The 22,908-nt window shown below is 43.2% G+C and overlaps 1 protein-coding gene across 1 annotated transcript in view; it reads right to left on the bottom strand.

Moving 5' to 3' along the window:
* The window catches only part of LOC128659717 (gastrula zinc finger protein XlCGF52.1), a 60,402-nt gene that overhangs the window by 31,563 nt on the left and 5,931 nt on the right, over window positions 1-22,908 (bottom strand). Inside the window, exons 2-3 of the mRNA XM_053713291.1 lie at window positions 22,626-22,721; window positions 16,925-17,038 (exon numbers count right to left, since the gene is read on the bottom strand). Coding sequence (XP_053569266.1) covers window positions 16,925-17,038; window positions 22,626-22,721 — 210 coding nt within the window. The remainder of the gene's footprint in view (window positions 1-16,924; window positions 17,039-22,625; window positions 22,722-22,908) is intronic.

Raw genomic sequence — 22,908 nt, 5'->3', positions numbered from 1 at the left:
AGGTTCTGAATTCCCAAAAGCAATGAATGCAGCTGTGGACTCTTTCCGTTTAAGAAGAAAATCACTTTACGATATTGTAAATGCTTTGTAATCTGTCACAGTACTGATATAAAGTATAAAAGACCCTACTTTATGTGGGTTAACACATAGTTAAAGTACTGTTTAAAAGCTGCAGAAAATGCCTCTGACTCAATCAGCAGTGGTGGTCACACAGCTGATTACTTTAACTATGTGCTTACCCCATTTGTGGGTGAATCTGAGGGGTGGGGCTTTATTTCAAGAAGTGGGGTCTAGCGCCCCACCATCTTGAAAATTCACCAGCCGCAAATGGTGTGTGGAGCTGCCTCAGTAGCTCAGTCCACAGTTCTCTTAAAAGTTGCTGCAGAAAAATCAAAAAGATAAGCATAAGGTTCTAAACTAAATTGATCATGTACCGGAAGATTGGGAGCTTGTGTAACAACAAACAATTCTGTCACATTATATGATCATGATAGGCCAGTTAGATAGTTTTATGCTTAATGGGACATTAAACCCATATTGTTTCTTTCATGATTTCGATAGAACATGCAATTTTAAACAACTTTCTAATTTGCATCTATTATCTAATGTGCTTCATTCTCTTGATATCCTTTGCTGAAAAGCATATCTAGATAGGCACAGTAGCTGCTGATTGGTGGTTGCACATAGATACCTCGTGTGATTGGTTCGCCCATGTGCATTGCTATTTCTTTAATAAAGGATATCTGAAAAATGAAGCAAATTAAATAATAGAAGTAAATTGAAAAGTTGTTTAAAATTGAATTCTCTATCAGAATCATGAAAGAAAACTTAAATTATGCTTACCTGATCAAATTTTCTTTTCTTTAGACGGGAAGAGTCCACAGCTGCATTCATTACTTTTGGGATTTCAGAACCTGGCCACCAGGAGGAGGCAAAGACACCCCAGCCAAAGGCTTAAATACTTCCCTCATACTTAACCTACTTCCCTCATCCCCCAGTCATTCTGCCGAGGGAACAAGGAACAGTAGGAAAAATATCAGGATGAAAAGGTGCCAAAATAACAAAAAAATGACGGTTGCCCCACACAAAAAACTTGGGCGGGGAGCTGTGGACTCTTCCCGTCTGAAGAAAAGAAAATTATCAGGTAAGCATAATTTAAGTTTTTCTTCATAAACGGGAAGCGTCCACAGCTGCATTCATTACTTTTGGGAAAACAATACCCAAGCTATAGAGGACACTGAATGCTAAAAGGGAGGGTACAAAGGTGGCCCATACGGAGGGCACCAGGCCTGAACAACCAAAAAGTACCCAACAAAAACCAGCTTCGTCCGAAGCCGAGAAGGAAAAGGCCCAAGGAAACAGTCCAACAGTTAGCCCAGAAACCCTATTGCTAGAGACCGCTGGAAAAAATATAGACTCGACTGAGCCAACAAGCCTCTGAAGAGAAAAAGTTCACCAGACACTCAGTCCCGCAGAAACACCCCCTACCAGAAGGAAGGGAAAACAACCATTTTCTCCCAGAAGGGAAGATAGATAAGACAGATGTAAGTCCAAAAAGACCCCCAGAAACCACAAAATCGGGCCCAAAGAACCCAAAGGGAAACTTCCAGAGCGAAGCCCAGAAGAAATCGGACAAAACGCCATAAAAGAACCCTACCGATCCAGCAAAAACGACGGGAGGAAAAAACCCAGGCCCCCAGTCTGCATAGAATCCAAGGATTTTTTTATCAAAGAAGCCCTGGTAAATGGAGAAGATAACTCTTCTCCAAAGCAGAGTACAAACCGTACCCAGGATAGGCAACCAAAGACAAAAACATCCCTGTGAGCTGCTGAAAAACAGCCACAGAATATATAAATATTCAGAAAAACATAGGCCTTGCTCCACAAGATTGAAAAGACAAGCACAAGCCACCAACACCAGAAGCGAGTAGACTGCAGATGACCATCTTCCAAAGAAGACTCCAAAGTAATACAGGACAACTCCTCCCCACAGAAGACAGAAAGGAGGAGCAGAGCCATCTAAGAAAGGGCTATGGACCAAAGCAACAGAGCAAACAGATCACAGATCCTGCTCCGTTCAAACGGACCAGCAACAAGCAACTGACATGTCCAAAAAACAGGGGATAAATTATCCCCTCCCACCTAGACCTTCAGAAAGAAAAAAGCCATCTAAGAAAGGGCTATGGACCAAAGCAACAGAGCAAACAGATCACAGATCCTGCTCTGTTCAAACGGACCAGCAACAAGCAACTGACATGTCCAAAAAACAGGGGATAAATTATCCCCTCCAACCAAGACCTTCAGAAAGAAAAAAGGGGAGGGGACCAAACGCCCCCCCCCCCCAAGAGCTTGGATAACAAAACCCTGTTGCAGCTCCCCTACCGAAGGGATAAGGCACTCCCAAGGGAAAACCCATAGGAATTGGAAAAAGAACAAGGAGCTTTAGCTGACCACAAGCTCTCTAAATTCCAAGGGCAGCCGATAAGCCACAACACAAAGAAACAGCACCTGTGGGTGGATTCAAACTCTCGACCTTTGGTTTCCCAGCTAGGTGTGCTAACCCTTAAACTATACCCGAGGGACCCAGGCGCAACTCCCGATGTCAACCTCGATAGGTTGAAAAGACAGAGAGTACCTCGTCACAAAGGAGAGGAACAGTAGCTCCGAGTACCAGTAGGGTACAGAGGAAAGCCAAATCTACCCCCCAAAGGGGTGTAAACAGCACACAACGATATGGGGTGAAGCCGAAAACGGACTCAAAAGACTAGTACCGAATGAAGAACCATCAGGTCACTCCTACCGACCCAGTAGAAAAGGACTAAACTCCCCGAAAAGGAGAGAAAAATCTGCCCATAGGAGCAGAAGATGCCCCTGACTCAGGAAACTGGGCCATTCCAATCTAAAAAGATCAGGAACCTCCAAATTCCAATGAAGGACCAGAGTAAAAAATAAAACCCGGGCACCCGGAACCCGGATTGAAGCAAGCAAAAAAAAACAAAAACAGAGGAACCACCGGGTTACCTCATCGTAAGAGTCCCAGATCCAGAGCGTAGAGAACACCCATAGTGGGATGCAACTCCCCACCAAAAGGATGTTAGGCAATGACGAAAGGCACACAGCTACTCTGGTACCCAAAAGGCAATAGGGACAACACCCTTGAAGTTCAAGAACTAAGGGAATCCACAAGAACATAGATCAACCCTGCGGATTCAGAGTTGATAAGAAGAGACTAGTCTCCAAGATCCTCACGGGATCATCCTTCCCGAAGCCCCACACTCAAGGAATGAACTAATGACGAGCATCCTAATCCCTGGTGGGGGCAAACCCCTAAGCAGAGGCTAACCCAGGAAAAAAAGGAAACAACCTAGTCTGCAGTCCCAGATATGGGAATAGACGTCCCGGAAGTAGGAAAAACTAAAAGGCCCAAACTTCCCAAAACAGCCAAAAGGCCGTCCTCAAGGAAAAAGGACAAAGACCAGGCAACCTCGACCTGTGGAAAGAGGTACCCAATCAAGGGAACAGACCCCAAAGAGCACAATCCCCAATGAAGCCTCCAACAGAGGCAAGGACAATGCCAACAGAAATTGGCATCACAGATTTCCATGGAATTCTCACCCTATTAAGGAAAGAGTAAAACTCTAGCTCCAAAGCAACCAGGAGCCCACCAAGTATGCCGTAGCGGGATCCATCTCAGAGACCCCGCCCGCTAAGTATGGATAGGCCAATGAGGACTGAACACAATCCCCTCTTATGCCCTCAGAGAGATAACAAGGACCATCTTGTCGTCCTAGAACGAAAATACTAGCTGTAACTTGTAACAAAAACAAGGAACGTAATAGAAACAACAGAGAGATAACCCCCTCAGCGCCTTAACCAGACCAGCCAGGTATAACGGGCACCACGTGTCTGATATAGACCTCAAGGAACAGAAGTAGTACCCAGTCAGAACCAACCCGAAAACAATGGGCATTCAAAACTGTCTAAGTCCACAAAAAGTTGCAACCCTAGACGGGATAGACAAATAAAACAGAGAAACAGTAGACAAAACAATGTCCCAACTTCTTCATATCCCTTCCGTAGAAGCATCAATGCGACCACAAAATCACAAGTATCAGATTCCAGAGAATAAAGTTTCCAAAGGAAATATTATAACAGACGTGAGCTTTACAAAATAAAACAAAATACATCCTGACCGGGCTTAAATAAAAGAAAGGCAATACCCGTAGGTTAACGTCCAAGAAGAACGGACACACTAACCGGACCAGCCCATCAGGGATCCGATTCCTCAAAGCTCAGAACTGGAAAAGATACTTAAAATAAAAGAATGACGATAAGCAGATTACTTCATCCCCTTACGTCTAATTCTGCGTGCCATTCGAAACGGAAGAACAGGGATCCACCAACTTGTTAAGAGTGGGATCCTCCAGCAGCGCCAAAACTTGCCTCAGCAGTACACGAAGGCGCGCCAGTCTATAACGAAAAGAAAAACCTACCTCCGCTGGGGCAACTGATGACCCTGGCCCTGAGGATTGGACCCCTAAAGCCTCAGGGAAAATCGCTTCCCCAGAGGGCTGAACTGGACCAGGCGATCCTACGCCTGACGAGCCCTGGTTAACAGAACATGGAAAATATTGTACACACACCTGTGAGATGTAAATGTGCCAGTGCCAAAGATATAGCCATGCGGAACCGCGCTGTAACCTCTGGAGGAAACAAGCCACCTTCGGGAGAAGGATAAACGGCATTTGGGACACCTGCTAGCGTAGGAACATACCTGATGGGCATGTATCACCCGGGCCAATTCATATTCTTCGCAAGAAGCAGAATCTGAATCAGAGACATCCGTCTCCAAAAAAATCAGAATCCTTCATAACTTGGATATTGAACAATAAAAAGAGAAACGGCACCTAACACCCCCAATGGCTTGGGCACTCACCACCTTCTATGACCCAGACTCCAGCAAAACAGAATTTCTCCGTCTTCACAGTCAGGAATACGAAAATGGAAAAATAAAACGTGACCACGTCCGGTCACAAGGTGTACTGTGTAGTCCATGAAAAAGCGCGCCAGACCGTAGGGCCGCGTCACTATCAAAAAGGCCGTTATGTTCTGAAATAGCCACGAGCCTAAGTATCACTACACCTTAGCAGACATAATCACATAACAAACATGATTAAAATCCCCCTGTTCAATAACCCCCCTCAGAAGGAATTAACCCTTGATTCCAAGATAAAAACATAAATTATGCTTACCTGATCATTTCATTTTCTTCCGGGGGAAAGAGTCCACAGCTGCATTCATTACTTGTGGGAAATAAGAACCTGGCCACCAGGAGGAGGCAAAGACACACCAGCTAAAGGCTTAAATACTCCTCCCACTTCCCCTATCCCCCAGTCATTTTGCAGAGGAACAAGGAACAGTGTAAGAAATATCAAGGTGAAAAGGTGCCAGAAGATGAAAAACAACAATGCCTCAAAAACGGGCGGGGGGCTGTGGACTCTTTTCCACGGAAGAAAATTAAATTATAAGGTAAGTATAATTTATGTTTTTCTTCCTAATGGAAAGAGTCCACAGCCGCATTCATTACTTGTGGGAAAACTATACCCAAGCCAAAGAGGACACTGAATGCCAAGACGGGAGGGTAAGAGGCGGTCCAACGAAGGCACCAACCTAAAACATATCCCCAGCAAAAAAAGTCTTGTTTCGTCCGCAAACAGGGAAAAAAATGATTGAAAAACAATAAGAAAAACAAAAACGGCCCCATAGACACAAAGCCACCGGCAGTCCAAAGGCCTGGCTAGATACCAAGAGCAGACGCAACCGAGATCACAGACCTCGAGGACACCATCTCTCAGGGGCAAAACACAGTCACACCCCCTTACACAAACTAGGGGGCCCAGCTAACAATTCCCAGAGGGAAAGAACAAGTCAGGACAGAACAAAACCAGGTCTCAGAGAAGACCCCCAAGATCCGCTCGATAGGCTCAAAAAGCCTTGACATATGTCCGAATAAAAGGAGCATCATAGGAAAAACAAGTGAAGGACCGGAGGAGAAACAGAAGAATCTCAAAACCCAGCAGACGCATAGACAGCTAAACAGCGGTGGCAAGCGTCAAACACAGAAGACGAGGCCGAAAAGGGAAAAATCCCCTACCCCAGCTAACCAGCTGAAGACCAAGTCCAACGCCCCAGACCACAAGAGACTGAGAGCGTCCTTTAACAAATTCTGCAGCCAAAAATATTCAATTGAGATGACCTAGTCAGTTGTGAGTGAAGAGGAGACGCAGCACCCACCAGGAATGAGAGAAAACTCTTGACCTTGCGCATCAAGACAGATAGGCACTAGACCACAACAGGCTGCAAAGCAGCCGAAACCTCATCCCTGAATCAATCCTCCCGATGATAGAGGGATCCCTAAGGTTTCAAACCCCACAGAGGGTCCAGAGAAACCTCATCCAGGACACCAAGCAGCTTAAAATGCAAGGGAGGAGCAGGAAGCCCAAGAAGAGCGCACACGCACAGGAGATTAAATTGTGCAGGGAGCTGAATCCCACCCCCACCGCAAAAAAGGAGGGAGGTGGCAACAAGTTACACGTTAGAAAAAGTGCGAATCCTCCCAGAAAAAGGAGGACAAGACCCCCAAAAGACAAGTCCACAAGGCAGCACTATCCTCAACAAACGAGAAACAACATGACCAACCATTCCCATAGAGAACATAAATCCTCCAGAGGAAGACATGAGACAGGGAGCATGTGTCCAAGACACAAAAGAAGAACCAAGACAGGCCTACCCTCCAGAGCCCAAAAGAAGTGCGCAAAACCTCCAAGAGACAACCTCTCGAACTCCCCCAACACAGGCAGCAAGGTAAAACATCACGCCAAAACCACATGTCGTGTGGAAAGTCTGCAGAATGTAGAGACAGACCAGGGAAAAAGGCCACAACATGGGTAGATCCATGTCCTAGACAAGAAGGGAAACAACAGGGCAAAATAACTCTTTAGAAAAAAAAAAGGCCCAGGGCCCACCCTTCGTTTAACAAGGGTAACCAACCGGAAAAGGTCCAGACTCCCCAAAGGAGAGACAATGAACTCCACCCTGAACCAACCCCTAACCCCCAAGGGGAAAACAGGGGCAAGAATAGAATCACTACAGCAACACTGCCCGAATCCTGAACGCCACTCCCCAGACTGAGATGGGAGGGCGCCAGCAATTCCATGAGCCAGCATCTGAGTCAACACGACCCAAGTCCTTACCAGATCAAAAAACCTGGCAGACTATCTCATCTAGGAGAAAAGGACCTCGAACAGAGGATCTTCAGAAGGACATAGGAAAAAAACACCGCAAAAAAACTACGTGGAACGATTCCAATGAAAAAACCTCGGACCGCAGCCACGAGGTGCAAGACCACAAAGAGACAGAGCTCACCTCGGCACCCGACCCATCAGGGCAGAAAAAGACAACCGGAAACGCTAGGTGCAGTACCCGGAGGAAGAAAAACATAATTTATGCTTACCTGATAAATTCCTTTCTTCTGTAGTGTGATCAGTCCACGGGTCATCATTACTTGTGGGATATTAACTGCTCCCCTACAGGAAGTGCAAGAGGATTCACCCAGCAGAGTTGCTATATAGCTCCTCCCCTCTACGTCACCTCCAGTCATTCGACCAAGGACCAACGAGAAAGGAGAAGCCAAGGGTGTAGTGGTGACTGAAGTATAATTTAAAAAATATTTACCTGCCTTAAAAAACAGGGCGGGCCGTGGACTGATCACACTACAGAAGAAAGGAATTTATCAGGTAAGCATAAATTATGTTTTCTTCTGTTAAGTGTGATCAGTCCACGGGTCATCATTACTTGTGGGATACCAATACCAAAGCAAAAGTACACGGATGACGGGAGGGATAGGCAGGCTCTTTATACAGAAGGAACCACTGCCTGAAGAACCTTTCTCCCAAAAATAGCCTCCGAGGAAGCAAAAGTGTCAAATTTGTAAAATTTGGAAAAAGTATGAAGCGAAGACCAAGTTGCAGCCTTGCAAATCTGTTCAACAGAGGCCTCATTCTTAAAGGCCCAAGTGGAAGCCACAGCTCTAGTGGAATGAGCTGTAATTCTTTCAGGAGGCTGCTGTCCAGCAGTCTCATAAGCTAAACGAATTATGCTACGAAGCCAAAAAGAGAGAGAGGTAGCAGAAGCTTTTTGACCTCTCCTCTGACCAGAGTAAACGACAAACAGGGAAGACGTTTGTCGAAAATCTTTAGTTGCCTGTAAATAAAATTTAAGGGCACGAACTACATCCAGATTGTGCAAAAGACGTTCCTTCCTCGAAGAAGGATTTGGGCACAAGGATGGAACAACAATCTCCTGATTGATATTCCTGTTAGTGACTACCTTAGGTAAGAACCCAGGCTTAGTACGCAGAACTACCTTATCCGAGTGAAAAATCAAATAAGGAGAATCACAATGTAAGGCTGATAACTCAGAGACTCTTCGAGCCGAGGAAATAGCCATTAAAAATAGAACTTTCCAAGATAACAACTTTATATCAATGGAATGAAGGGGTTCAAACGGAACACCCTGTAAAACGTTAAGAACAAGGATTAAACTCCATGGTGGAGCCACAGCTTTAAACACAGGTTTAATCCTGGCCAAAGCCTGACAAAAAGCCTGAACGTCTGGAACTTCTGACAGACGCTTGTGTAACAGAATGGACAGAGCTGAGATCTGTCCCTTTAAGGAACTAGCGGATAACCCCTTTTCTAAACCTTCTTGTAGAAAAGACAATATCCTAGGAATCCTAACCTTACTCCAAGAGTAACCTTTGGATTCGCACCAATATAGGTATTTACGCCATATTTTATGGTAAATCTTTCTGGTAACAGGCTTCCTAGCCTGTATTAAGGTATCAATAACTGACTCAGAAAAACCACGCTTTGATAAGATCAAGCGTTCAATTTCCAAGCAGTCAGCTTCAGAGAAGTTAGATTTTGATGTTTGAAAAGGACCCTGAATCAGAAGGTCCTGTTTCAGAGGTAACGACCAAGGTGGACAGAATGACATGTCCACCAGATCTGTATACCAAGTCCTGCGTGGCCATGCAGGCACTATTAGAATCACTGATGTTTTCTCCTGTTTGATTCTGGCAATCAATCGAGGAAGCATCGGGAAAGGTGGAAACACATAAGCCATCCTGAAGGTCCATGGTGCTGTCAAGGCATCTATCAGGACCGCTCCCGGATCCCTGGATCTGGACCCGTAGCGCGGAAGCTTGGCGTTCTGTCGAGACGCCATGAGATCTATCTCTGGTTTGCCCCAACGTCGAAGTATTTGGGCAAAGACCTCTGGATGAAGTTCCCACTCCCCCGGATGAAAAGTCTGACGACTTAAGAAATCCGCCTTCCAGTTCTCCACTCCCGGGATGTGGATTGCAGACAGGTGGCAAGAGTGAGACTCTGCCCAGCGAATTATCTTTGATACTTCCATCATTGCTAGGGAGCTTCTTGTCCCTCCCTGATGGTTGATATAAGCTACAGTCGTGATGTTGTCCGACTGGAACCTGATGAACCCCCGAGTTGCTAACTGGGGCCAAGCCAGAAGAGCATTGAGGACTGCTCTCAATTCCAGAATGTTTATTGGAAGAAGACTCTCCTCCTGATTCCATAGTCCCTGAGCCTTCAGAGAATTCCAGACAGCGCCCCAACCTAGTAGGCTGGCGTCTGTTGTTACAATTGACCAGTCTGGCCTGCTGAATGGCATTCCCCTGGACAGATGTGGCCGATAAAGCCACCATAGAAGAGAATTTCTGGTCTCTTGAATGGAATGAAGGACACGGCATGCATTTAGAAGTTTTGTTAACCTGTCCTCTGTCAGGTAAATCTTCATTTCTACAGAATCTATCAGAGTCCCCAGGAAGGGAACTCTTGTGAGTGGAAAGAGAGAACTTTTCTCTTCGTTCACTTTCCATCCATGCGACCTTAGAAATGCCAATACTATCTCTGTATGAGATTTGGCAGTTTGAAAGCTTGAAGCTTGTATCAGTATGTCGTCTAAGTACGGAGTTACTGAAATTCCTTGCGGTCTTAGTACCGCCAGAAGAGTGCCCAGAACCTTTGTGAAGATTCTTGGAGCCGTAGCCAGTCCGAATGGAAGAGCTACAAACTGGTGATGCCTGTCTAAAAAGGCAAACCTTAGATACCGGTAATGACTTCTGTGAATCGGTATGTGAAGGTAAGCATCCTTTAAATCCACTGTGGTCAAGTACTGACCCTCTTGGATCATGGTCAAAATTGTTCGAATAGTTTCCATCTTGAACGATGGAAATCTTAGGAATTTGTTTAGGATCTTTAAATCCAAGATTGGCCTGAAGGTTCCCTCTTTTTTGGGAACTACAAACAGATTTGAGTAAAACCCTTGTCCTTGTTCCAACCGCGGAACTGGATGGATCACTCCCATTAATAAAAGATCTTGTACGCAGCGTAGAAACGCTTCCTTCTTTGTTAGGTTTGTTGACAACCTTGACAGATGAAATCTCCCTCTTGGGGGAGAGGATTTGAAGTGCAGAAGGTATCCCTGAGATATGATCTCTAACGCCCAGGGATCCTGAACATCTCTTGCCCAAGCCTGGGCGAAGAGGGAAAGTCTGCCCCCCACTAGATCCGGTCCTGGATCGGGGGCCCTCAATTCATGCTGTCTTAGGGGCAGCAGCAGGTTTTCTGGCCTGTTTGCCCCTGTTCCAGGACTGGTTAGGTTTCCAGCCTTGTCTGTAGCGAGCAACAGCTCCTTCCTGTTTTGGTGCAGAGGAAGTTGATGCTGCTCCTGCTTTGAAATTACGAAAGGAATGAAAATTGGACTGTCTAGCCTTGGCTTTGGCCTTGTCCTGAGGCAGGGCATGACCTTTACCTCCTGTAATGTCATCAATAATCTCTTTCAAGCCGGGCCCGAATAAGGTCTGCCCTTTGAAAGGAATATTAAGCAATTTAGATTTAGACGTAACATCAGCTGACCAGGATTTTAGCCACAGAGCTCTGCGTGCCTGAATGGCAAATCCTGAATTTTTAGCCGCAAGTTTAGTTAAATGTACTACGGCATCTGAAATAAATGAATTAGCTAACTTAAGGAATTTAAGTTTGTGTGTGATGTCATCTAGTGTGGATGATTGAAGTGTCTCTTCCAGAGACTCAAACCAAAATGCTGCTGCAGCCGTGACAGGCGCAATACATGCAAGAGGTTGCAATATAAACCCTTGTTGAACAAACATTTTCTTAAGGTAACCCTCTAATTTTTTATCCATTGGATCTGAAAAAGCACAGCTATCCTCCACTGGGATAGTGGTACGCTTAGCTAAAGTAGAAACTGCTCCCTCCACCTTAGGGACCATTTGCCATAAGTCCCGTGTGGCGGCGTCTATTGGAAACATTTTTCTGAATATAGGAGGGGGTGAGAAAGGCACACCAGGTCTATCCCACTCCTTAGTAACAATGTCAGTAAGTCTCTTAGGTATAGGAAAAACGTCAGTACTCGTCGGTACCGCAAAATATTTATCCAACCTACACATTTTTTCTGGGATTGCAACTGTGTTACAATCATTCAGAGCCGCTAATACCTCCCCTAGTAACACACGGAGGTTCTCAAGCTTAAATTTAAAATTTGAAATGTCTGAGTCCAGTTTATTTGGATCAGAACCGTCACCCACAGAATGAAGCTCTCCGTCTTCACGTTCTGCAAACTGTGACGCAGTATCAGACATGGCCCTTGCATTATCAGCGCACTCTGTTCTCATCCCAGAGTGATCACGTTTACCTCTTAGTTCTGGTAGTTTAGCCAAAACTTCAGTCATAACAGTAGCCATATCTTGTAATGTGATTTGTAATGGCCGCCCAGATGCACTCGGCGCTACAATATCACGCACCTCCTGAGCGGGAGATGCAGGTACTGACACGTGAGGCGAGTTAGTCGGCATAACTCTCCCCTCGTTGTTTGGTGAAATATGTTCAATTTGTACAGATTGACTATTTTTTAAAGTAGCATCAATACATTTAGTACATAAATTTCTATTGGGCTCCACTTTGGCATTAACACATATAGCACAGAGATATTCCTTTGAATCAGACATGTTTAACACACTAGCAAATAAACAGCAACTTGGAAATACTTTTCAAAGTAATTTACAAATAATATGAAAAACGAACTGTGCCTTTAAGAAGCACAGAAAAATATTATAACAGATAAAATAATTAAGTTATAGCATCAATCTTTGTCAGAATATACAGTTTTAGCAAAGGATTGTTCCCCTCAGCAAATGATAACTAACCCAGGCAGCAGAAAAAAACACACAAATAAACGTTTTTTATATCACAGTCAATACCCTCAGCACAGCTCTGCTACTTCCCTCAAAAAAGGCTTTTGAGATCCCTGAACTCTGTAGAGATGAACCGGATCATGCAGGAAGAAAATGAACCTCTGATTGAGTTTTTTCTGATGCATAGTGAAAGCACCAAAATGGCCCCTCCCCCACACACATAACAGTGAGAGGGATCAGTGAACTGCTCTAATTTAAATCAAAACTATTGCCAAGTGGAAAAAAAGTGCCCAAAACATTTTTTCACCCAGTACCTCAGAGAAAAAAACGTTTTTACATGCCAGCAAAAAAACGTTTTACCTCAATAATTAATTGTCATTTAAAACCTATTGCAAGTCCCTGCAAAATAGGTTAAGTCTATGTATACAGTTTAAAAGCCAGAGAAGTACCATTTCCCAGAAAACTGAAGTGTAAAATATACATACATGACAGCCTGATATCAGCTACATCTACTGCATTCAAGGCTGAGATTACATTATAACGGTATGGCAGGATTTTCTCATCAATTCCATGTCAGAAAATAATAAACTGCTACATACCTCTTTGCAGATTAATCTGCCTGCTGTCCCCTGGTCTGAAGTTTACCTCTCCTCAGATGGCCGAGAAACAGCAATATGATCTTAACTACTCCGGCTAAAATCATAGAAAAACTCAGGTAGATTCTTCTTCAAATTCTACCAGAGAAGGAATAACACACTCCGGTGCTATTATAAAATAACAAACTTTTGATTGAAGATATAAAAACTAAATATATCACCATAGTCCTCTCACACATCCTATCTAGTCGTTGGGTGCAAGAGAATGACTGGAGGTGACGTAGAGGGGAGGAGCTATATAGCAACTCTGCTGGGTGAATCCTCTTGCACTTCCTGTAGGGGAGCAGTTAATATCCCACAAGTAATGATGACCCGTGGACTGATCACACTTAACAGAAGAAACAGGAGCCTTACCGGGATCAACCCACAACCTACTGCTTCAGAAGTGGTGGAGCTAACCACTACACCACATCTCCCTTAACCAAGGCACGACACTCCCAGGATCCCGTTGGAGCCAAAGGCTCCCAGAGTCGCAGGTAGGAGGAAACGAGCCACCCCTGCAGTGTCAAGCCCTAGGCTAGCCACCCAACGGCACCGGCCGTCGAAGCAACCCGACAGAGTCCCGCAAAACACCCGGGAACAAAAAATAGTCAAAGAGAACAGACCTAGGAGACTCCAGAGGAACCACCCCCGGCAGCTCCAAATCCGTGACCGCACACAGGAAAAAGAACCGACCGACCCAGTCACCAGAAGCAGACTGACCCGGGCCAGCCAAAGCGCTCCCTACATCCTGACCCGAAGGCCTCAATGAGCTGTATAGTGTTGTTTATAAAAACAACAACAACAACAAGTGAACAAGCAAGTCCCACCAGACCAGCCAGGCGCAATGTGCGTCACCAACCAAATAACAAGGCACACCGAAAAAAACTCCGGACCACAATCCGTGAACAACTTCTATGGAAGTAACTCAGCAATCCATCCCAGGAATTCACGTAGGAAAGATAATTAAAAGAAAGAAATCCGGACCGGATAAAAGAAATAAGGGCAGCCGCAGGTATCCGCCCAGAAGGAACTAGGTCTCTGCAGGACCCGCCAAACGGAGATCGGAACCTTCAGAAAAAATCTGGGAAAGATCGCAACAGACCGACAGGAGATTACATCATCCCCATTAGGCTGGTTAGGAAACACATTTGAGAACTAAGAAGTCCCCGTAGGATAAAGGAAAGGATCCCCCAATAGGTCAAAAAGGCGACGTAGTAGGACACGCAGTCGCACAATCCTATACCGAAAAGAACATGGGGGAACAATCACCCCTGGGGGAAAAATTATAGAGCCACCCACGGTCTGAATGCCCTGAATAGGTGGACAGGAACCCAACTGTGAGGAAACCTCGGGTTCCTGCAGGCGAACAAGCGCCATCAATATATTAAAACGAAAATGTCCCGCCATCTCCGGGGGAAACAATTCACCCTGCGCGGAGGAGACATCAACATCAGGGTCACCCGCAAGAGTAGAAGAAGGGTGCGTTTAGGAAGGTGCCACGTGAAGAACAGAGCCCCCAGAGGCCGATGGCTCAGCAGGCCCAAGGTCCCCCGAGCAACCCGGCATACTACGCAGGCACAAGAGACACGACTGGTGGACTTGCGACAACGGGGCCAAAGTACAGTCCTCGTCCGAGGACGACTCAGAATCTGAAATGATGATAGTCCAGGCATTAGAATCCTCCATGGGAAGACTATCAATTAAGCACTATATTGGAAAAACTACCGGCACCTGACACCCGCCATGGCTGGGGCACTCATCACCTCCTATGACCAGACCTCAGCGGAGCAGACTTTTCCGTCGTCGCCACATGGTCAGGAATGCGGAAGCAGAAGAGAAACCAAGCCCAACAGCGCCGGTCACTAGGTGCCCCGCGTAATCCAAAAAGCGCGCCACCAAAAGGCGGCAACTAGGCTCACATAGAAAGTTAAGCAAGTCTGAAAACAAGAATAGGTTTACACCCAAAGGTGTAATCCCAGGCCTTGCGGTCTGCCAGCCCATAAATAAGTCACTATGGTCAACATAGATTAACGCTAGATGTCTCAGACACAGAGCCCATACCCACTACACAAGGCAGGTTGAATCACATAAGAAACATGATTAAAGACCCCTCCCCGTTCACAAATCCCCCCCTAAGGAGGAAATTAGCCCTTGATTCCCAGATCGGTACAGAAGGTGCCTCAATGAGACCCATATTTAGCTGTCGCAATAAATCACATTACAGTCAGTGTAATAAAAGGAAACGATCTTACCGGAATCTACGCCATGGAACAGGAACACGGCCCTTCAAGTGTGACGAATAGTAGCATTGCCTCCGTCATGGACTTGAGAGAAAATAGCAGGTAGTGAAATGAAATTCGGCAATGCCAAGTGCTGAAGGAGCTGTTAATACGAGTCGGGATGGTGTCGCAGGGTAAGCTCCAACCACATCTCTGGACTCTAATTTTCGCCCAGGCCCTCCAGGAGAGACTGACAGGACTACTTAAAAATCCCGTCCCATGTCGAAGGGTAGCATCCCTCCATAAGAGACGTATGTAAAAATAATAAAATACAATAATCTAAAAAATAAAAACTTCTGACACTTCTCTGCCAACCTTCTGGGACGAAAGGCAAAGAATGACTGGGGGATAGGGAAAGTGGGAGTATTTAAGCCTTTGGCTGGTGTGTCTTTGCCTCCTCCAGGTGGTCAGGTTCTTATTTCCCACAAGTAATGAATGATGTTGTGAACTCTTTCCCATTAGGAAGTAAAGGAGCCTCACTGAGACCCTGTCTTAAAGTTATCCCCGAAAGGCTGTAGCCCCTCTCGGTTAAACAGTTGTACTTCATGACAATACATCCATGAGTAAAGTAAAATGAAACGATCTTACCCGAATCTACGCCTTGGAACAGGAACACGGCCCTTCAAGTGTGACAGATCGTAGCGTCGCTTCTGACATGGACTTGAGAGCAGAAAGCAGGCAGCAAAACTCGTCAACGCTGATTGCTTATGGAGCTGTTAATATGAGTCGGGATGGTCTCGCAGAAAGACTCTCCCTGCATCTCCGGACTCATGCTGAAGAGTACTACCCTCCATAAGAGACTATCGAAAACTCTGACACTTCTCTGCCTCCTGTGACAAGAGGCAAAGAATGACTGGGGGATGAGGGAAGTGGGGGAGGTATTTAAGTCTTTGGCTGGGGTGTCTTTGCCTCCTCCTGGTGGCCAGGTTCTTATTTCCCAAAAGTAATGAATGCAGCTGTTGAATCAAAGTTTTAAATTAACTTCTTACTACTACTTTAATATAGATTAAAATGAATTTTCTGTAATTCTGTAAAATTAGTTTATACTGTTGGCCCTTAGAGAATACATTTCAAAGTGATCAGATAAGCACAGCAGCCAATCAGCATAAATTAGCAAATCAACTACTGGATGAGCACAGTGTGCTTCATCCTGAAAGCCGTAAACTAGACCAAATCTCTGGGGGAATCACATTTACAACTTAGAACTTTTGAATTTTCATCAAATTGTTTTCTAGACTTTCCCATTTTTTTAACATATACATCCAATATGAAGGAGAATTGACCTTGAATAATCTTTATTGTTGCATATTTTAAATCTGCCCCTATGTTCTGAATACCTAGAGCAGGAGCAGCTGATCTGACCTACGACTGAGTTTTGTCTTTTTGAGAATATAAAAACGTAGCTTTACCAGATCTTTAAACCAAGCGCAGCGTGAACCTTTACAGTATTGATGGGAAGTGAAGACTTATAAGGAAGCACTTGTGTACGATAATATTACAGGCCAATAGTTTAGTTGCTGCAAGCAGCACGTCAGAGCTTATAATGTGATTTACAGTATTAAATGTAGACTACAGTTATTAATATATATCTTATCGTCTATAAATTATTTGTATTTCATTTTCAATTACAGGACATAGAAACATGATTACAGAAACCGAGCTGAGGCAACAACAGAATAAAACAAAATCTATATATACTAAATGATTATCACCGTTGGCTGTAGAGGTATAATTTTCAACCGTTAACAGGGGCACATGATCCTCAGCTTCTGACTGCTCTCTCTCTGACTTCACCTCTAAACCGTCTTGTACAATTACTGGAAAACCTGTAGACAAAGATTAAAAACAAACTATCATACAGAGGAGGCTTTTGTTTGTCCTATAACATCTGTGTATTTGTGAAATCCTGGGAATATGTTCTCACTCTGTAGTTCAGAAAACATAGATCAATAAACACTGACATCCCAGCTCACCTACCACAGCTGTCCCCTGGCTGCAAACAAACTTATAAGACCTTATACACCTGACTGTATATAATGCAGACTACACACAGCTTGTAACAAGACCTTATACACCTGACTGTATATAATGCAGACTACACACAGCTTGTAATAAGACCTTATACACCTGACTGTATATAATGCAGACTACACACAGATTATAATAAGACCTTATACACCTGACTGTATATAATGCAGACTACACACAGCTTGTAACAAGACCTTATACACCTGACTGTATATAATGCAGACTACACACAGCTTGTAACAAGACCTTATACACCTGACTGTATATAATGCAGACTACACACAGCTTGTAACAAGACCTTATACACCTGACTGTATATAATGCAGACTACACACAGCTTGTAATAAGACCTTATACACCTGACTGTATATAATGCAGACTACACACAGCTTGTAACAAGACCTTATACACCTGACTGTATATAATGCAGACTACACACAGCTTGTAACAAGACGATATACACCTGACTGTATATAATGCAGACTACACACAGCTTGTAACAAGACGATATACACCTGACTGTATATAATGCAGACTACACACAGCTTGTAACAAGACCTTATACACCTGACTGTATATAATGCAGACTACACACAGCTTGTAACAAGACGATATACACCTGACTGTATATAATGCAGACTACACACAGCTTGTAATAAGAACTTATACATCTGACTGTATATAATGCAGACTACACACAGCTTGTAACAAGACCTTATACACCTGACTGTATATAATGCAGACTACACACAGCTTGTAACAAGACCTTATACACCTGACTGTATATAATGCAGACTACACACAGTTTATGACAAGACCTTATACACCTGACTGTATATAATGCAGACTACACACAGCTTGTAACAAGACGATATACACCTGACTGTATATAATGCAGACTACACACAGTTTATAACAAGACCTTATACACCTGACTGTATATAATGCAGACTACACACAGTTTATAACAAGACCTTATACACCTGACTGTATATAATGCAGACTGCACACAGCTTGTAATAAGACGTTATACACCTGACTGTATATAATGCAGACTACACACAGCTTGTAACAAGACCTTATACACCTCACCCGACTGTATATAATGCAGACTACACACAGCTTGTAACAAGACCTTATATACGTGACTGTATATAATGCAGACTACACACAGCTTGTAACAAGACCTTATACACCTGACTGTATATAATGCAGACTACACACAGCTTGTAACAAGACCTTATACACGTGACTGTATATAATGCAGACTACACACAGCTTGTAACAAGACCTTATACACCTGACTGTATATAATGCAGACTACACACAGCTTGTAACAAGACCTTATACACCTGACTGTATATAATGCAGACTACACACAGCTTATAACAAGACCTTATACACCTGACTGTATATAATGCAGACTACACACAGCTTGTAACAAGACCTTATACACCTGACTATATATAATGCAGACTACACACAGCTTGTAACAAGACCTTATACACCTGACTGTATATAATGCAGACTACACACAGCTTGTAACAAGACCTTATACATCTGACTGTATATAATGCAGACTACACACAGCTTATAACAAGAACTTATACACCTGACTGTATATAATGCAGACTACACACAGCTTGTAACAAGACCTTATACATCTGACTGTATATAATGCAGACTACACACAGCTTATAACAAGACCTTATACACCTGACTGTATATAATGCAGACTACACACAGCTTATAACAAGACCTTATACACCTGACTGTATATAATGCAGACTACACACAGCTTGTAACAAGACGATATACACCTGACTGTATATAATGCAGACTACACACAGCTTGTAACAAGACCTTATACACCTGACTGTATATAATGCAGACTACACACAGCTTGTAATAAGAACTTATACATCTGACTGTATATAATGCAGACTACACACAGCTTGTAACAAGACCTTATACACCTGACTGTATATAATGCAGACTACACACAGCTTGTAACAAGACCTTATACACCTGACTGTATATAATGCAGACTACACACAGTTTATGACAAGACCTTATACACCTGACTGTATATAATGCAGACTACACACAGCTTGTAACAAGACGATATACACCTGACTGTATATAATGCAGACTACACACAGTTTATAACAAGACCTTATACACCTGACTGTATATAATGCAGACTACACACAGTTTATAACAAGACCTTATACACCTGACTGTATATAATGCAGACTGCACACAGCTTGTAATAAGACGTTATACACCTGACTGTATATAATGCAGACTACACACAGCTTGTAACAAGACCTTATACACCTCACCCGACTGTATATAATGCAGACTACACACAGCTTGTAACAAGACCTTATACACGTGACTGTATATAATGCAGACTACACACAGCTTGTAACAAGACCTTATACACCTGACTGTATATAATGCAGACTACACACAGCTTGTAACAAGACCTTATACACCTGACTGTATATAATGCAGACTACACACAGCTTGTAACAAGACTTTATACATCTGACTGTATATAATGCAGACTACACACAGCTTGTAATAAGAACTTATACATCTGACTGTATATAATGCAGACTACACACAGCTTGTAACAAGACCTTATACATCTGACTGTATATAATGCAGACTACACACAGCTTGTAACAAGACCTTATACACCTGACTGTACATAATGCAGACTACACACAGCTTGTAACAAGACCTTATACACCTCACCCGACTGTATATAATGCAGACTACACACAGCTTGTAACAAGACCTTATACACCTGACTGTATATAATGCAGACTACACACAGCTTGTAACAAGACCTTATACACCTGACTGTACATAATGCAGACTACACACAGCTTGTAACAAGACCTTATACACCTGACTGTATATAATGCAGACTACACACAGCTTGTAATAAGACCTTATACACCTGACTGTATATAATGCAGACTACACACAGCTTGTAACAAGACCTTATACACCTGACTGTATATAATGCAGACTACACACAGCTTGTAACAAGACCTTATACACCTGACTGTACATAATGCAGACTACACACAGCTTGTAACAAGACCTTATACACCTGACTGTATATAATGCAGACTACACACAGCTTGTAATAAGACCTTATACACCTGACTGTATATAATGCAGACTACACACAGCTTGTAACAAGACCTTATACATCTGACTGTATATAATGCAGACTACACACAGCTTGTAACAAGACCTTATACACCTCACCCGACTGTATATAATGCAGACTACACACAGCTTGTAACAAGACCTTATACACCTGACTGTATATAATGCAGACTACACACAGCTTGTAACAAGACCTTATACACCTGACTGTACATAATGCAGACTACACACAGCTTGTAACAAGACCTTATACACCTCACCCGACTGTATATAATGCAGACTACACACAGCTTGTAACAAGACCTTATACACCTGACTGTATATAATGCAGACTACACACAGCTTGTAACAAGACCTTATACACCTGACTGTATATAATGCAGACTACACACAGCTTGTAACAAGACCTTATACACCCGACTGTATATAATGCAGACTGCACACAGCTTGTAACAAGACCTTATACACCTGACTGTATATAATGCAGACTACACACAGCTTGTAACAAGACCTTATACACCTGACTGTATATAATGCAGACTACACACAGCTTGTAACAAGACCTTATACACCTGACTGTATATAATGCAGACTACACACAGCTTGTAATAAGACCTTATACACCTGACTGTATATAATGCAGACTACACACAGCTTGTAACAAGACCTTATACACCTGACTGTATATAATGCAGACTACACACAGCTTGTAACAAGACCTTATACACCTGACTGTACATAATGCAGACTACACACAGCTTGTAACAAGACCTTATACACCTCACCCGACTGTATATAATGCAGACTACACACAGCTTGTAACAAGACCTTATACACCTGACTGTATATAATGCAGACTACACACAGCTTGTAACAAGACCTTATACACCTGACTGTATATAATGCAGACTACACACAGCTTGTAACAAGACCTTATACACCCGACTGTATATAATGCAGACTGCACACAGCTTGTAACAAGACCTTATACACCTGACTGTATATAATGCAGACTGCACACAGCTTGTAACAAGACCTTATACACCTGACTGTATATAATGCAGACTACACACAGCTTGTAACAAGACCTTATACACCTGACTGTATATAATGCAGACTACACACAGCTTGTAATAAGACCTTATACACCTGACTGTATATAATGCAGACTACACACAGCTTGTAACAAGACCTTATACACCTGACTGTATATAATGCAGACTACACACAGCTTGTAATAAGACCTTATACACCTGACTGTATATAATGCAGACTACACACAGCTTATAACAAGATGTTATACATCTGACTGTATATAACGCAGACTACACACAGCTTGTAATAAGACCTTATACACCTGACTGTATACAATGCAGACTACACACAGCTTGTAATAAGACCTTATACACCTGACTGTATATAATGCAGACTACACACAGCTTGTAACAAGACCTTATACACCTGACTGTATATAATGCAGACTACACACAGCTTGTAACAAGACCTTATACATCTGACTGTATATAATGCAGACTACACACAGCTTGTAATAAGACCTTATACACCTGACTGTATATAATGCAGACTACACACAGCTTGTAATAAGACCTTATACACCTGACTGTATATAATGCAGACTACACACAGCTTGTAATAAGACCTTATACACCTGACTGTATATAATGCAGACTACACACAGCTTATAACAAGATGTTATACATCTGACTGTATATAACGCAGACTACACACAGCTTGTAATAAGACCTTATACACCTGACTGTATACAATGCAGACTACACACAGCTTGTAATAAGAACTTATACATCTGACTGTATATAATGCAGACTACACACAGCTTGTAACAAGACCTTATACACCTGACTGTATATAATGCAGACTACACACAGCTTGTAACAAGACCTTATACATCTGACTGTATATAATGCAGACTACACACAGCTTGTAACAAGACTATAAAACAAGGGCTAAGGGCTTACGATCTGATTTTATACAAAGCTGACGACCCTTCAGTGTCTGCACTCTCTTAATTGTTTTAGTATAATTTAATAATTTGAGCGCATACCATACACACTACAACACATGTAGCATTTTTTTTGTACTAGAGAACGTAACGTGTTCTTTGAAAAGCAGCACAATGTCTAAATCTTAAGGATAATATAAGAAGACTCTTACAATCATCTGGATCAATTTCACACTTTATTGTGGTCACATCACCCTCAATATCCGAATCTTCTTTTTCTGTCTTCACATGTACATCCGCTGACAAACCTGTAAATAAGGTGTGGGAAAGCGGTCATGTATAGCTGTAAGCGGGGCTGGGCTGTATCCCCCTATGATATTAGTTTAATAAATACAGTTGCTAAACACTGATGGTTGCTGAAGCCTTAGACAGGTGGGTAGAAACGCTGCTCCTCTGCACTCTGGACTCAAGGCGAGTCCTGAACTAGGTATTCAG

This window comes from Bombina bombina, chromosome 5 (genome assembly GCF_027579735.1).
Source record: "Bombina bombina isolate aBomBom1 chromosome 5, aBomBom1.pri, whole genome shotgun sequence".
Lineage (NCBI taxonomy): Eukaryota > Metazoa > Chordata > Amphibia > Anura > Bombinatoridae > Bombina > Bombina bombina.
The sequence above is the reverse complement of the archived record's forward strand: the minus strand, read 5'-3'. Positions and strand labels throughout refer to the sequence as shown.